This window comes from Rutilus rutilus (assembly GCF_951802725.1).
Source record: "Rutilus rutilus genome assembly, chromosome: 18".
Lineage (NCBI taxonomy): Eukaryota > Metazoa > Chordata > Actinopteri > Cypriniformes > Leuciscidae > Rutilus > Rutilus rutilus.
The window spans coordinates 26,402,429-26,419,400 of record NC_140231.1 but is presented as its reverse complement, the minus strand read 5'-3'; the positions used below and the strand labels follow the sequence as shown (position 1 = coordinate 26,419,400).

At 35.1% G+C, this 16,972-nt stretch overlaps 2 protein-coding genes across 3 annotated transcripts in view; one reads left to right on the top strand and one right to left on the bottom strand.

Annotated features, from left to right (window-relative positions):
- The first annotated feature begins 330 nt into the window (after positions 1–330).
- arid6 (AT-rich interaction domain 6) lies at positions 331–6,597 on the top strand. Its single transcript, XM_084387795.1, has 6 exons — positions 331–509; positions 2,512–2,662; positions 2,750–2,802; positions 4,088–4,185; positions 4,461–4,629; positions 4,746–6,597. Exons 2-6 carry the CDS (start codon positions 2,518–2,520, stop codon positions 6,126–6,128), a joined length of 1,848 nt encoding a protein of 615 aa, XP_084243921.1. The 5' UTR covers positions 331–509; positions 2,512–2,517; the 3' UTR covers positions 6,129–6,597.
- A 2,157-nt stretch (positions 6,598–8,754) lies between these two features.
- rtknb (rhotekin b) overlaps positions 8,755–16,972 on the bottom strand; it is a 31,770-nt gene continuing 23,552 nt past the window's right edge. For both annotated transcript variants that reach the window (XM_084387797.1, XM_084387796.1), the window contains 2 exons: positions 14,683–14,782; positions 8,755–9,535 (listed from right to left, as the gene is read on the bottom strand). In XM_084387797.1, the coding sequence (XP_084243923.1) occupies positions 9,529–9,535; positions 14,683–14,782 (107 nt within the window). In that variant the 3' untranslated portion in view covers positions 8,755–9,528. The remainder of the gene's footprint in view (positions 9,536–14,682; positions 14,783–16,972) is intronic.

Genomic DNA, 16,972 nt, shown 5'->3' with positions numbered 1-16,972 from the left:
CTAAGAATAAATGTTCATTTTATTGAAATAAAACTGCACATTACTGTGGAATCCAACGTCATTAAAACTTGGATAATGTAGGGGTGGGGATATAATTTCATGTGGTGTTAAAAAGAAAAGGTAATTAGTGAGAAAAATAATGACAAAGTTCCCCTGGGAAGAACAAATCGTGGTGATTATTTTATTAACGCAATAATCTCAGAGTAATTATCAGCGATATTTATACTCAAGTTGGCATTTGTCTTCAGAACAGGAAGAACCTGTCCAACTTAACATTCCAAACAGGAAGACGGTTGAAATGACATCTCAGTGCTGAGTGGCCATGATTTCATTCTCGTGTAGAGAAACGGCATGTAGGCATCACAAAGCGCTTGTGCGAAACAAACCGCTCGCTTAGTTTGCTAAGGGCCGAAAACTTGGCTAAACTTTCTCTGGATTCTACATTCCTCTCTGCTAAGGAGCTATCCAGCAATCCATCATCCCATTGACATAGACCTAAAGAGATACAGGTAAGACGAAATGGATGATGCTAATTTTGGGTCAAAATGAATGGTCACTTAGCTACAGGGCAAGTTTTTTTTCTCTCTCTCTCTCTCTCTCTCTCTCTCTCTCTCTCTCGTTGTTTTGGACCCCATTGACTTTCACTGTAAGGACAAAAGTAAATTACTGCAAGTTCTGGTTCTTTTAAATCTCAGAAAAGATAATATACATTGGTAATACACTAAACAAAATCACACTTGATTGTCTTAAACGGTTTACATTATGATTAAAGATGAATAGTATGTAAGAATGTGCTTGGAGTGAATGAGTATCAGTCATCGTCAGTGTCAGATTAGTGAGTTGCCAATGAGACAAACACATTTTTTGAGTCAAGTAATTGCTTCCACAGCTTTGTTCATGGACATCATTTAAAGGCCTGCCGATGTTTGTAGCTTATGCATCACACCGGGGGGATCAGAAACAAACACATAAATGATCACAATTTGACTAAATCCAGAGTTGTTGTTTTCTTTTAAAAACATGAGATTAAAGATTATTAACCAAGAAAGAAGGCTGTATTTTTGTGGTGCAAGTTAACGTTCAACGCTTTCCAAACATGCCTCAAGAATTAAGGACAAAAAAAAAAATTTAAATCAAAGAGGAAGGAAATATGAGTAGAAGTGTCAACAAAAAGAGATTTAATATTGTTGTCAATCCGCATTTTCTTCTCATGCACAGATAAGCATCATGTACGTCACACATATTTAGATTAGATACTGTTTGTAACAAGTCATGGTACATAGAGTACTTGAGATAGTCAAGCATAGTTTATATGTTCTTGATCTGTCACGTTTAAGATATTAATCTGTCGACTTGAGATGGACACACAAATCTTAGGCCAACTAGTGGAAGGTTTGTTATAATGATAAAATAAAAACATTACATTGATTATATCTTACTACTGATGATAATGTTTGAACTTTGCAGAGTTCACAGGTTAAGGATGGGTTGAAAAAGTTTGTAGGTTCTTTGCATCATTTACTCTGTGCAAAAATAATTTGGTGAAATTAATTAGACTTACAATTAGGTTATGAATAAGGGATACTTCAAGTTTGATTAAGACAAATTTTAACTAGCAGGCCTATTATAATAGCATAATTTAAGGCAGTAAAAATAAATAATTTTTTATTTTTAATAAATTTTTTTAATAAAATATAGTCAAATCTAAGTAGAATAAAAATATTTTTGTCTCATGTTTGTCTCTAAATATACACTAAGGTTTGGACACGCTGAATTTGTATCTCATGAAATTAAAAACCTCTCAATCTTAAAGCTTAAAGGTGCTTTAAGTGATGTTGGGTGACGTCACTTCTTGTTGACGTTTAAAGTATTGTCAAACAAAACGGAGGCTAGCTGCATCCGCGCACTAACCCCCCTAACCCCACCCCCAAATCCTTCTTGTCGGTTATTGGCTGGAACAATAACGAGTTTGTTGTGTTTCGTGGTGCAGGTTGGCCCAGTTTGTTTTTGTTGTCGTTTGTGGAGTCTGGGGTGTCTACAGAGACTGCGTTTTTTTTACAGTGTGTTCAGGGGACAGGTAGCTAGCGGATAGTGAGGAGATGTTTGCTGTATGTGACAAAAAAAATTTTGGCCTAAAAAACGCGTGACATCGCTTAGAGCACCTTTAAGCTTAAATGTTTAAAACTAGCTTTGAAGACATAATGTGTCCACTTAAGAATTTCTTTGCAAAACTATGTTTTATTATTATTTTGATTATTATACATTTGTTTGATTGGATGATTTGGAGTAGAGAGTGAGGATCAAGTGTCCAGCATACATGTGAACTTCTTCAATAATGTTAAAATGAAGTTTGGATTAGAACATAATGACAATGCTCGTGTGATTTCATTGCTTTGATGACTTTAATACTATTCTAAATTGTGGAACATATTAATAAAGTAAAGGTGTGTCTAAACTTTTCACTGGAAGCGTATCTCGATAATATTAAACATGCTGATACTTTATTGCCAGGTCAGCATGATGGAACGGGACGGCCCGCAGGAGAGGAGCTCAGAACTGGGAGAGGAGATGACAGAAGAGAGATTCCTCAAAGACCTCTACCAGTTTATGAAACAGAGAGACACACCAATTGAGAGAATACCTCATCTTGGCTTCAAACAGAGTGAGTGAGAGAGACAAGTAGTGAACATAATGTTTAAAACAAGCTTATTTCAGAGTATTAAAATCTACATTTTCTTTCCCTTTTCAGTCGATATGTTCCTAATGTACAAGACCGTAAAGGAGCTAGGAGGCTATCAACAGGTAAACAGATATTTCCATTGAAGACAACTTCATCTTGGACTTTCATAAATGTCATGAAAAGTGATTGATCGTTTGTGGTTATCAACCTTTTTTGGGCCAGCGAAAAATTATCCATTATCCAGGTCCCTTGCGTATTTATGAATGAACGGCTCGTTTTAAAATCTTCCCGGTCTACAGACATTTGTTAAGACATCTGCTTTAAACATTACAATCCTCATGATAACTTTCGTTAACTTTACATTAAGTAAATCCACTTCTAAAACTCCTGGACAGCCATGTCATAGAAATATACAGAGCGACCGCAAAAATATATTCTAAAGATGGCTGCGCCCTCGTTTCTCTGGCGCATAAGGTCTATACGCTCATTAAAGCGGTAATGTTTGCACTTAGGTTTTGTTACGCATTTAGGAGAGTATTGCAAGAAGCTGCTTACATTAACCTTACTTTCGAAAAAAAAAGAAATACAATCATGATTTTTCATGAAAAATTAGGTTAGAATTGTAGGCCTAAAATACGTTGGTATCAGCATGTTTTCATCAATGGTATAATTAATACAATTACAATTAATTTGGCTTGTCATGATTAATTTGTGTTTATATTCAGTAAAAAAAAAAAAATCTATCTTGAAACTATCCAAGCAGTGTGTGAATGTGAAATGTGATTACAGAATATATTTAAATTATCCATCAAATTGTCATTTTCTCCTTACAGTCTTGCGAGTTAACAATAATGCCTGACCAGTAAATTACTTGGTGAACAAAGAAAACATTTTGGCATTAGGCATTGGCATTAGTTAATGCCTAAAAATGTTAAAGTTTTACCTCATAAATAGAATTTAGTTTAATTAATTTAATATAATAATAATAGAGTCGTTGCAAATGAAACGATACATCGCTTACATGTCGCATTAAACTGGCAGATTTTTGTAGGCAATTCTTTTGCAAGTAATTACATGTTTAATCTTGTCTTGTCTGGATCTTTGGTGTAAACCTGTGAACGCCCCCCTTTCAAGAATCTTGTTTCAACATCCCCCCCCGTTGTTCTCTGAACGCCCCCGTTGAGAACCACTAAGCTAAAGTGTTTATTTACGCAAAAACAACAACGGCTATATAATTCTTTTTTGTTTCCTTACACCATCTTCCTTTATGTGACTTTTATTTTAAGTAACTGATTGCATACTTCGATTGGCATTAGAATGAATAACTTCAGATTACTGCCAAGAGCAATGTTTAGTTGAATTTAATTTGCCAGCAAGAAATAAACACGTCCCATGTGTGATCTCCAGGTTACTACGCAGCAGTTGTGGAAGAAAGTTTACAACATACTTGGAGGAAACCCACGCAGCACAAGTGCAGCCACCTGCACTCGTAGACACTATGAAAAGTAAGTGCATGTAACCTTAAGGCCAATTCACACTACACCGACAGATGGCAACAGACACTTTGTCAGGTTTGAACATGCTGAAACACCGTTTGCCACATAGAATGCCTGAGAAGTGACGTGCAGTAATCTGGTGACTGTCGCCGTTGGTCTGCATCTGTCAGTGAAGTGTGAATTGGCCTTTCTACAGTAGCATTTTTTTACAGTAAAAAAACATTTAATTAATAATATAATTATTCAAAAACATTTTAGTCACAAACCTCTCTTTGTCCAACCAGGCTACTTCTACCTTTTGAGTGTCACCAAAGTGGATACAGGGACGATATTGTCTTCAGGACGCCTCGATTACAAAAGCACTTCCACCCCGGCAGTTTCAACGACTTTGAGCACGAATACCCCAGGATTGGCAAACAGGCAGATTTCCGACACTACCCGGCATTCCCTCAGGTATGACATCTTAAAAACATAATATATTAAAAAAAATTCTCAAAACAGCATTCTAGAAATGGAAAGGTTTTATGAGAGGATTAATCAAATTCTACTCGTTTATTTTTCCTCTCAAGACCTCTCCAAACATGTTAACGGAGCATCAGAGGCCGATTTTTAACATGCCTTTGAACGTTGCTCCATACTTCCCACACGGAAGTACATCTCTACCCAATTATATCGCTCTTCAAGAATCTACACGGCCCCAAATAAGCCTCAATCTTTCTCAAGACCTTCCCCGAAGGCCTGCCTCATACTTGGACACGTCCCCTGTGGAAGTTCAGATCTGCGAACAGCCACTTGGTAGGCTACGCCACCTGGCTAAAGAGTACAAGTCATCAACCGGTTTGGAGGAACCCCTTAACCTCAGTCAGAAAGAAAACCGTCTTGAGACACTGAGTGACACACCATCATCTTTCGGCCCACCTCCCTCTAAAAAGCCCAAGTTCCTCAACGAAGCCTCCCCTCTTTACCCTCCAAGGGGTTTGACGACCGAAGAAGGAGCAGAACAAGGGGAAACAGTGGATGAAACTTCCTCAGGAGAAGGAGAGGCAGGGACTGTCCCAGCAGGACCGAGCCCAGTGATGGCTGAGGTCATTGATCTCACGTCCTCTTCCAGTGCCAATCCAGTCCCACGTAGACCAAGTCCTCCTTCAGTGAATCTATTCAATCGTAGAGTGAACTACTCCGAAACGCTCTCTATGAAAGCACAGGAACGAGACCAATACACGGACTGGTTGAAGGAAGAGTCTTCTGGTGCACCTACACCTAAGTTAGGAGGGATCTTAAACCAAAACAGTACCCTTGGACACCCACCCCTGGATGTCAACGGCAAAATGGAGATCCAGATTCCTCTAAAGGTTCTACATGAGCTCATTAGGAGAGGACTGGTTTCCAACCAGGCATTTACGGGAAACGGGCCTGTTTCTCAAGGCCCAACCAAAGCTGAAGCACAACCTGAGCACAAGTTATACATGCGATCACGCTCAGATACATCCGAGAGTTCCAGCACATGCGAGGAGCCAACCAATTTTAGACTGAAGAGCCCTTTCAGAAACCTTTCTGATACTATCCCTCAAGATAACGGTATAAAGAAGCACAGACTCCTTGGAGGCAATGGCATCTCAGCAGAATCAAAGCTCCAGATGATGAACTCTTTCTATGCAAACAACTCTCTCAAGCACTCTCTGGACAGGGATATACACAAGCCCTCTCAACCTAAACAGGCACAAGTTCCTATGACATACAACCATGAAAGCATGAGCCCCAGACTCCACAGTTACAGGGAAGACACTCCACTCTCTTTGACCATGAAACCTGGAAGAAAGTCAGAGAAAGTGATGGCAACATCTAACATTGCGACAAAGGATATCTCGACTTCACCAGCTTTGACATCAGACCACCTCAAATTCCTTCTGGCAAACCTGCCCTATAGACTGGAAAGGGGGCAGACATTTTAAGAATTTGCCGTTTTTCACCTTGGCTAATGTCGTAATCTTGCCAAATCCGACTCTTGCGTTGCATCACTCAAGGATTTCTGAAAGGATGAACTGAAAAGAGAAATGTTGAGCATGGACTTGACAGATGTTTTTCAGTGATTAAACCTTTTGTATAAAATGTATATATAAACATGAAAAGGGTCAGCTCAGGGAAAAAAGTTTGTCTTTATGTTTAGTCTGTAAATACCCTTGATTTGTAAGACTGTTCAAATAAGCAACACTAATTTTTTTTTAAAACTTTTTAGCATGTCTTTATGAAGAAGCATCGATACTTTGGCAGCAAAGCATATAACTTTTTGGAAAATATTTTTTTAATTTAATTTTTTTTAAATGTATATAACCCTGATCATTTGCTTTTGTCATTTTATTTTGCAATTCTTGCTATTTCTTTAATGGCAAAAAGAGTTTAAATAAATGTTTTTTAGAATAATTCTAATAGTTGTTGTTTTTTTTACAGTACAATATCACACATAAAATCTGCTCCCGAATAAATAACAGAGAATAATATCACTATAATATAATGTTACAGTTGAGATGTCCAAATGATTTCAAAGGAGCAAACATAGAATGACTAAGTCTAAACCCTTCAGATTAGGTGTTGTGATTGTCTCCATTACTTTTGTACTGATTATGAAACTCTTGAGATACAGTACCTTTGAGTTTCTAGGAATTTAGGTATCACGTACACAAGTTGTTTTACTGGTTGCACAGGAACCAATAGAATATCATGCATTCAGCTCTCGATGCATATCCCCCTTCACACATAACTTCCTTCACACATAAGCAAAATCAAATACACAGCATGCAAACACACAGCCACAAATAAGCGTTGAGTTTTTCTAAACATTCATTTTATTATCATGGCACTATCAACACAATTTGAGACCATAATTGTCACATAAAGAAACAACAGATTCAAACCTATTGTCAATACAGCCGACCTTTCCAGCGATCACTGAAAACTTGTTATTAATCTTGATGAATCCAAAATCAAAATCCAATAAGATTTATTGTTGGGGTTACGGTCATATTGATTTGAAATGGTGTTGGTAGGTTGATTTGACATTATGGAAGTAAAAGTCATGCTCCTAATAGAGATCTTTTGAATTTGCTACCTGTCAAACAAAAGTTTGACGTGAGATTTGGTTGCTCAATTCCCCTTGGGTGATTCAATAACTAGCCAAAAAAAAACAAAAACTTGTCATGCAGGATTTACATAGCTTGTAGCAAGTAAAACTGTTTTCAGCTAATTCTACAGGAAGGTGAGTGATTTTAATCCAGCAAAACATGCAATGGAAGTCCTGATCCTGCAGAGGATCAAGTTAAATGACCAATAAGGGCCGTAGAATCAAACATAGTGCTCAGTAATGGTCTGGCTCTTTAAGAAATTTGCACAAAAAAATATGATGCAATACATGTACTGTGTTTCACACAAATTTTTTTTTTTTACTTCAAATTTCCTATGTAGCTGTGTGTGCAGGTTTATTGTCTGTTGTAACACTCCACAATAACAATTTCAAATCAAACATCAGCTAATTAATTAAATAACTAATTGATTGATTGATTGATATTGTTAAATTAATTGATTGATTCATTGATTGATTGATTTTTGTAAGTCGCGACATAACTAAAGTACATAAGTACATAAAGTAGGGGAGAGCGGGGTATGTTGTCACACTTTTCACACTGTCTAACATTTACTGAGCACCATACATCAAAATGGTATAAATCTCATACCAAATGAAAGAAGGAAGTCTTGGGCACATATGTTGTATTCATAACATCTTCATATCTTATCTCACTACGGAGTTGTAGACTGTTGAATAGCGAGTGTGCACTTGTGACAATTTGCCCCATCAGCGGGTAAGTTGTCACACTAGGGCGGGTAAATTGTCACACTAGATTATCTAAAAATAAGAACACAACTACTTAATTGTGAATATTGATTTTGTTTTTTAAACTCAAAACAGAACTGGAAATATAAACATCTGTGCCTGGAGAATCTGGAAAAACAATTATTTCAATCCAAATAATGCACATTTCAATTAAGTGGCAAAACCACTTTACTTTGAACTTTAAACTCAAACGTTCTATGGCTTGCACATAGATCCTGATAACTGAATGGAATGCTGCAGATAACCTGCTTAACTTAACCTCTGAACAAAACAGATGCCCTGTATCTGACTAATCGGACTCATCTCCAGAGTCACAATTCTGACACACATAAATTGCCTGGCCTGAGGTGCAAGCATCATGGGCCCAATTGTTGCATTTTACACATTTTACGCATATGCTACTCTGAACAATGCCTGAACTTCGTATTTTGAGCACTTCTTGTGTTTTGTTTTTTTTGCCTCTTCACAATGACTCAATTTAGTCCTAATTTGTAAGTCGCTTTGGACAAAAGCGTCTGCTAAATGACTAAATGTAAATGTAGCTGCCTTGTTAGGTCCAGATTTCTGCTTCCCTTTCTTTTGAAACCGCTTTTTGCTAGATTGAGACTTATTATTTTCTATTTCTAGTTGCTGCTTCACTGGCGTGTCAGTAAGTATTGCTGATTTGCGTCGTTTTCTTCCTTTGCTGGCTGGTTTTCGGGGGCCATCTTTTGGATATGGCCGGATGTCCACTGGAGTTGGTAGCCCACTGTCAGCAATAGCATTGCTGGGTAAGGGTGAGCTGGTGATAGCAGAAGCATAACTGGGCGTGCTAGGCAGGACAGGGTTGGTGCTGGGGCACATGTGACGACTTGCCCCAAAGTCATTGAGACAACTTGCCCCATATTGACATGTGAGCTAATGTTGGCTAAATCTCAAGTTTAACTCAACATATCACTTTAGCTAAAGTACCAAAAGACACGTTACTGTCTCCTCTATTTTGTGCAAAATAATAATTTTAAACATTCATACCTAACAAAGTTGTATTGCATAAAATGTAAAGTGAGATTTTTTTACTTTTTAAGCAGAAAAATAAGAAAATTGTGCTAACCTCAGATTACAGTGATCTTGACCACATGTGAACAGGAAGTTGACTATAGAAGAAGAAGTCACATAAAGTGGCTATTAGATTTTTGAGATAGAGCCTCTAGTGTTGGAGTTATGGACAGTGTGACAACTTACCCATGTGACAACTTACCCCGCTCTCCCCTACAGTCATCTAATATAAGGGTTAATTCTGTGATCATGACAAACAGTTTTAAGCCAATAAGGTATCTGGTTATGAAGAACTTATGTGTGCATTTTGAATTTGGACAAATAAACAGGCCTATCAATTTTCAACAAAATAAAATCTGCACGATTTGCTGTATTGGGGTGTGTTGAGCTGTGCACAACACAGTTTTTTTCTTTATTCTTGTTCCATCCTTTCAGTAACTGAAACAAAGAAGCAGAGAGAGAGAGGAGTGTGAATAAACAAATTAATTATATTGAAAAATTTGTTGTCTGGCACACATCTTGCATGAAGGGGAAATTCAAACCGGAAAAGTCACTCTGTGTGAGGAATTTTTTTTTTTCTTGTGAACCTCTGCAATTCACTCTGGCATTGTGTGTTTATGGCAGTGTTTTCGGGCGGGATTGTGAGAGATGGGGCTGGAAATGATATGTATACGATATATTTGGGTTAATTTTCTCGCCTAGGGTCCCACAATCTTTCATAGTGAAAACTAATTGAGTAAATTCAATTCTCTGATAGAGGTCGACCAATATACTGTTTTTGCCGATTAACAGCTTTTGAACTTGGCACTGAAGTCAACATGAAATCAAAATCCCTGATGTTGTGGATGATTTTTCAGTTTAACTTATTCTGAAGACATAAAATGGTTTGTTTTTGTAATCTTGCTCTGAAATTAAGCTCAAGCCAAAAGTGTGGTCATGCTTCATTTCAAATCTGAGGATGATAATCTCTAAAACAATGTTTTCTGTGAATAATTTCATAAAATCATGTCGTGAGTTTTTAGAGATGCTAATGAAATATTTATTGACCTTTTAAACACCCATTTGCAATCTATTGTCAAATGTCTGGGGAGGAGAACTGCTCCATTCTTGCTCAGTTGTTCTCACTCAACGAACCTTTCACACCTCTACCGGTATCAGACCTAATCTTCATTAATCTTTTATTGTTATTCTTTTGATTGTATTCGGCCATTATTAGCCTTCATTCTGGCTTGCTCATCAACACCTCATTCATCCCACTATACATAAATCCACCTATTATCCACCTAAGTCTTTCAAGAAATAAAAACAAAAAAGTATTTTTGGGACTTGAATGTGAATTCTTTTAACAAAATAGATCGTGAAATAATAGAATATAGCTCCTGGTGCAACAGATCCATTAGAGCTATAATTAGCATCAATCTACATAACACAATTTAAAAGATTATTACACTTTCACTCAAAACTCACTTTAACCAACAGCCAAATAGCTATTTATCCTTTTTTTTTTTTAGTAAACTCACATTTGATCCATTCAAATCTTGGTGTATAAAATAAAGTCACACCCTACATTTTTTCTGGTTGAATATCCTTTGGCAACTTGGCAAAACATCACATTACTGAAGTAAAATGGGCTGCATGTTCGATTGACGTGGACTTTAACCATTTACAGGCCACATTACAAACTTATGTAGGTGAGACTTGCATCACTTAAGTCATTATAATTAGTGACTATAAAGCTATTTGAAGCTATAACTTGTGTAACAACTGCAAACCTTGTAAAAGTTGAACATTTACAAGAGAGTTTACTGTATTTAAGAAAATACTTAATGAATACTTAGAATTAAGAAAATACTTAAATGTGTAAAATGATTTTTTTCCCTTTAATATATTTATTTTTTTAAACTATAGCGTGCAATTGCAAAAAATATCTGCTAGTTATTGCATGAAAGTTTGGGATGAGTACGATTTGTTTATGTTTTTGAAAGACCTCTCTAAAATTATTTGATCAAAATACAGTAAAAACTGTAACATTGTAAAATAAGATTGTAGTTTTGTATTTTAATATATCTTAAAGGTATTTTATTCCTGTGATTGCCATGAATTTAATATATTCCTCACATGATCCTTCAGAAATCATTCTAATACGCTGATTTCATGCTCAAGAAACATTTCTAATATTAATAATTTATCTTTATAATATAATAATTTATTATTTAATATTGTATTTTTGTGAAAACCGTGATACGTCTTTTTTCTGGATTATTTGATGAATAGAAAGTCAAAAAAGACGCTTTTATTCGAAATAAAAATATTTTATACCATTATCTTTACTGTCACTTCTGATCAAGTTAATCTTAAAATCTTACTGACCCCAAACTTTTGAATGGTAGTGTACACAGTAACACAAAAATAAAAACACTTAAACTGACATAAATGTGCACTGTCGCAGCTAAGAAACATTCATAACAATTCCTTAATCAGATCAGGAATGCCCAACATGAGGATCAACAAAAAACATGGTCAGGTTTCATTTTTCCCCTTAACTTACTCATGCTATAGTACATAAAAATCTGCAGCGACACTGACTAAATTAAAACACACAAGTGTGTAGACGTGTGAAGCAGCAGCCCACACACAAGCATAAACACCCACACATTGCACATGGTAATTAAAAGAGTAGAGTAGGTGGTGGCCACAGGAATGTCACCCATCTGCACTGGCGCATTTATTCAATACAGATGCAGCTGGTACTTTTCATATTTCCCAATTACAATCCATCTTCTCTGTCTAACCCCAAGAAAGAATGGTTGTCAATCGTATGACAGGAGTGAACAGGCACATGGCAAGTGTGACTGCAACTTATTTATGACTTTCTTTGTTATGCGGAACATAAAAGAATATATTTTGAAGAATGTCGGTCACCAAACTATTTTGACTAACCACTGATTTGCATCAGATTAAAAATTCTGCATGTTTGAAATGGCATAACAGAGCTAACCCTTTAACACCCAGCATTAATCTCATGGCATTATTCAATTGTAATTGCAGTGTAAATGCATTCATGCCACCTCTGGGCTGCAATCAACTATGGAAAGCTTGTTTCCACCACGGAATAAAACGATTTAAAAGATAATTGCGACTTTTTATCTCAGAATTGTGTGATGTAAACTTGCAAGATATAAACTCGCAATTGAGAGTTATAAAGTCAGAATTACCTTTTTTATTTTTGATTCAGTGGTGGAAACAAGCTTAATAAACAGTCTGTAAATATATATAAATACCAATTCAGATTTCTTTCTAAAGCAACTTTTTGTAATGTCTATTTTATTACAATAATGACTTTAAATTATCTTTTGGGGGTAAATTCTCAGCCAAAATTGATGTGGAATTAATTTTATTTTTATTTGGTTTCATTTTTTATTAGGAATATCAAGTGATTATTTTTTGATGTGCCGATTAATTAAATTGTAATGTAAATAAAATAAAAAATGTTTCCAAAAATATTTATGATATACCAAGTCATAGTCATTTTATGCTTGAATTCTCCAGTAACAAAAACTAATAAAATAATAATAATAATTGTTATTATTATTATGAATGTGATTGAATAATTGAGCTGTGTCATAAAAGTCACCAGACAGAAAAAATAATAATAATAATTACACCTTTTTATAGGGTGTTTATATATATATATAACCCATGAATCATCACTTATCACTATGTCTACATCAATAAGAATGAACCAGAGTTGTGTGCCAGATATGTGTGACTGTGACACCACACCCACACTTTTATAGTTGTATAGTTTAATCATGTGATTCTTGTCTAAACGTGTTATAGGCCTACACTGCATAATCGAGCATTAATCGATTATTTTGATCAATATCATAATCACGATTATTTTACATGATTATTGGTGGGCGATATGATCAGTCTTATTTCACGGTATGAGACATTTTAAATATGAGTGAAATTCCACAGTTATCGATGCTTCATCAAAAACTACTACTAAGTTAATTGAAAGTAAAAAGTCCTCAAAACAGAAGACAAGTAAACAGTCAGCAATACAATAAGAACAAAGAAACTAATTGCAAACGAAACAGACAGATTTAACTGAACAAAAATACATTAAATAAAGAGTGTATTATTTGTTCAGGAAGATGTACTAACAGTATTCAGATAAGTAATAGCCTACAACACAAATTGAATAAAACAAATGTAAAATGACACTGCATTTTCTTACTGTATAATTAAATACTGATTCAACCTTATTAAAGCTACTTCATTTATTTAGTCAAGTTAAGTGACGGATTTTCCTTTGTCTTTTGTTTATTGATTATCAGTTAGGCTGTTGTCACTTTACGACCGAATGCACGGATGCAATATACTGTTACACACGTGTTTTCTTTCTTAACTTTCTTTCTGAAGAGACAGGATGATACGAATAGAATCACTAGGAGTACAGCAGGTGGGAATTGTAGGATTGATTTCTGTTCAAGGGCAAAGAGCCTTTTCTGTAAAGGGCTCCCAACTCTGGAACATGTTGCCAAATGAGTTTAAAGCAGTACGTGAAATTAAGTATTTTGCATTTAATGTAAAGTGGTGGTTTAAAATAAACCAGAACTGCACGTATACTTAAATTTAATAATAAATGTTTGTTTTAATTAGTTATTCATGCCAGGGTTGGAAGGTACATGTCATTTAGGTTTGTATTTGTATGTGTATAAATGACATGCTGTTTTAGCTTTTTTCTGTAATTAGTAGTTTTGTATTTATTTGTATTTTTTTTAGAAAATACTTTCTAGGGACCCAAGACGCAAATTAGCTTATGCTATACTCTCGATGTGCAATACATATTTTTCCAGTTTTCGACTGGAATCATGTTTTTTTTTGTACTGTCCCTATATAAATAAACGTATAAATAAATTAAACTGTGTATGTTCACTTAAGACAAAACCCCAAACGGCACTTTGACTTTTTGTGTGTTGGCTATTAGATCGTTTAGGCATGTATCCTAATACTTTGCATACCATACGTCTCGGTGCGCACACAGACAGCCACCTGGTGACCAGTGTCCCTTTCGCGGCTTAATGTGCTTTTAATAACACGGTTTAATATCAAACACTTCCTCAGGTTTAGCGACAGTAGACTGCATTTTACAACACTCACTTATTTGGCTGATTTGGATGTTTGAAAAGTTCAGGCTTTTAGGGAGGAATGGAAGTGCACTGATGTGAAGGGGAAAAAAAGGTGTGCAGGACCGAATGCAACAACACAAATAATTGTTTGACCTTGATGATCTTGTTATCGGTTACGATTAATTGCACAGCCCTAACAGCTAGGGAAGCCACTCCCAGGTATTAAAATTAACATGAATGCCAAGAACTAGTACAGGTGTCACAGGTACACTGTGTACCGTAACAATGCATGCTTTGTCTGATTTAAAGGGAATTTGGTACATGCCTTAGTGCGTGTTGTTCTACAACACAAATGTCTTCAGAGTGCACATGAGGGCATTAAACTTGCAATGTATCTGTGTCCGTGTGTTTATGTGCTTGTGTACCAGTTGTCTGAATCGGTATCACCTGTCGTTATAATAGGTAGACAACAGGCTTTGGATCTCAGAAGAAACCGGTCTGTTCAGAGGCAGCAGATGGTTTCTGGTCTGGGTGGATGACGGCATAACTGTATTTAAAAAAAAATAGACAAAGAACACTTAAGAAACCATGTAGTTAGCGACTTTGCGAATGGTCTTTTTTAAATCAGTTTTAATGTACATTTTACAGTTCTGTTAGCTTGAGAGATATTATGAAAATTGTTCATAAAAATATTAAAATGTACAAATATTTTATTTTTGTCAAATATTTATTTATTTAATATATATATATATATATATAAAGAAATATATATATATATATATATATATATATATATATATATTACATTAAAACATTTAAAATATATTAATAAACATGACTAAATAAAAAAAAATGAAAAAGAAATTAATACAACGAACTGAATGAAACTTGTATCTAAAATAAATTGCTTTTTAAAAAAGTAATGGCATTAAAAATATAAGTATTACTATGTTTACTATGACAGCCCTAATTATTACATTTTATAATTTAAAGTCACCATGAAATCAAAACGGCAAATTCTTGTTTTATGGAATATTGCAGTGTTTATTATAAATTATTTATCCAGGCACATTTTTCTTTTCTTTTTTAACTCACATGCCATTGTTATCTTTAATCAAAATAATTTCCCCTCCCTCTTGCAGTGAAATCTCTTCTCTGATGACGTTTACAGCTCATATCAACCAACAGCAAACCACAACAATCCAATCAATTCCAAATGGACAAAATAAAATTTCGCCCCAACATTTTTTCTTGTTCGAGAAGATTTTGATTCAAACGTTCTTTAAAATATCTTGGTTTTTGTTTTGCAGAAGTAAGAAAGTCATATGGATGTCATATGGGCACTAACAGTTAGTGAACACAATATTGACTTTTTTCTATAGTTGTTGTGGATTTAGGCTTTTTTAATCAGTCAACACATCATGCTCCAAACGCTCTTTTTTTTTTTTGACATTTTTTTTTCTTTGTCTCTCTTGGCTCTTTCTGTTCTGGTATGATCTTCACAGAACGACAGTCAAAAGATGCTGTACATAATATGTAATATAAAACACCCTCCATCTCGCTTCAATGGCTATATAAGCCACACAAGCAATAAGAAATGAATAGCCTGTCTGGGTTCGTGCTCGGTTCACCTGTCAGTCAACTTACACCTCTGAAAAGGATCTCCACCCTACAAGGTGGGGTGATTGCGGCAAATATGCACTATGCTTAAATTAGCATCATAATGTCTGCTACGTATAAAAGAAAGGTAGTATATGTATTTTCAGGACGTGTGTTATGCATAACAGAATATTCAATCAAAATGTGCAGCCGCATCTTGATAACATGACCTAGTTTGTCTCCATTTGTGTAGAAAGAAAAGAAAAGAAAAAACACACATCCTGGAATGTAACGTGTAGCAGTTTGGATTTACATTTTAGAGTGAATAATAGCTCTTCAAAATTATTAAATTACATTAATGGCAGAAAGGGAATTAAGTAGTGGCCAAAAAAAAAAAAAAAAAGGATTTTTTTATTGTACATATTAACAATATTAATGCAAAATTGAAAATGTGATTTTACCTTTAAATTATATTTGGGTACTGTTTGGTTGAGGTTTTTAAATTCATTTTTACTTAAACTTTTTTTTTGTATCTAGTTGATTGGATCTAGTCAGCAAACTATGTAAAATTATATTACAATTATTTTTTATTTTTTTTGCAAATACACTGTATGCCTGCATATTTTTGAAACGATAAAACGAAAAATGGCTTAATCTTAACATACAGCACTCTCTTTAAAATGCTGTCTTCCTGAAACAGCCCCAATGTCAGCAAACCCAAATATACAGTATGTATTCTGAATGGTAAATATGAGATTTTTTATTTGATATTCATTTGAAGTCCACATGAAACAGAAGTTGCGATAGTCTGTTATTTCCTATTGTGAAACAGCTTCTTGAACAAGAAAAAATTTAGGGTGGGGCTTGATATTGTCCATTGGGAATTGATTGGATGGTTGTGGTTTGCTATTGGTCGATCTCATGTGAGTGACAGGTTTTTCCCCGCCCTGGCGCCAGTTATCGCATCATCAGAGAAGAAAAGAGATGTCACTGCAAGAGGGAAGGGAAGTTATTTTGATAAAAGTTTTTTTTTTTTTTTATAACTATAGATAAATCATATTATTAGATCAATTGATTGACCAGCTAAAAACTGTTTAAGTTACCTAATACAAACTGCTACCTAGACTGCAACGTTATT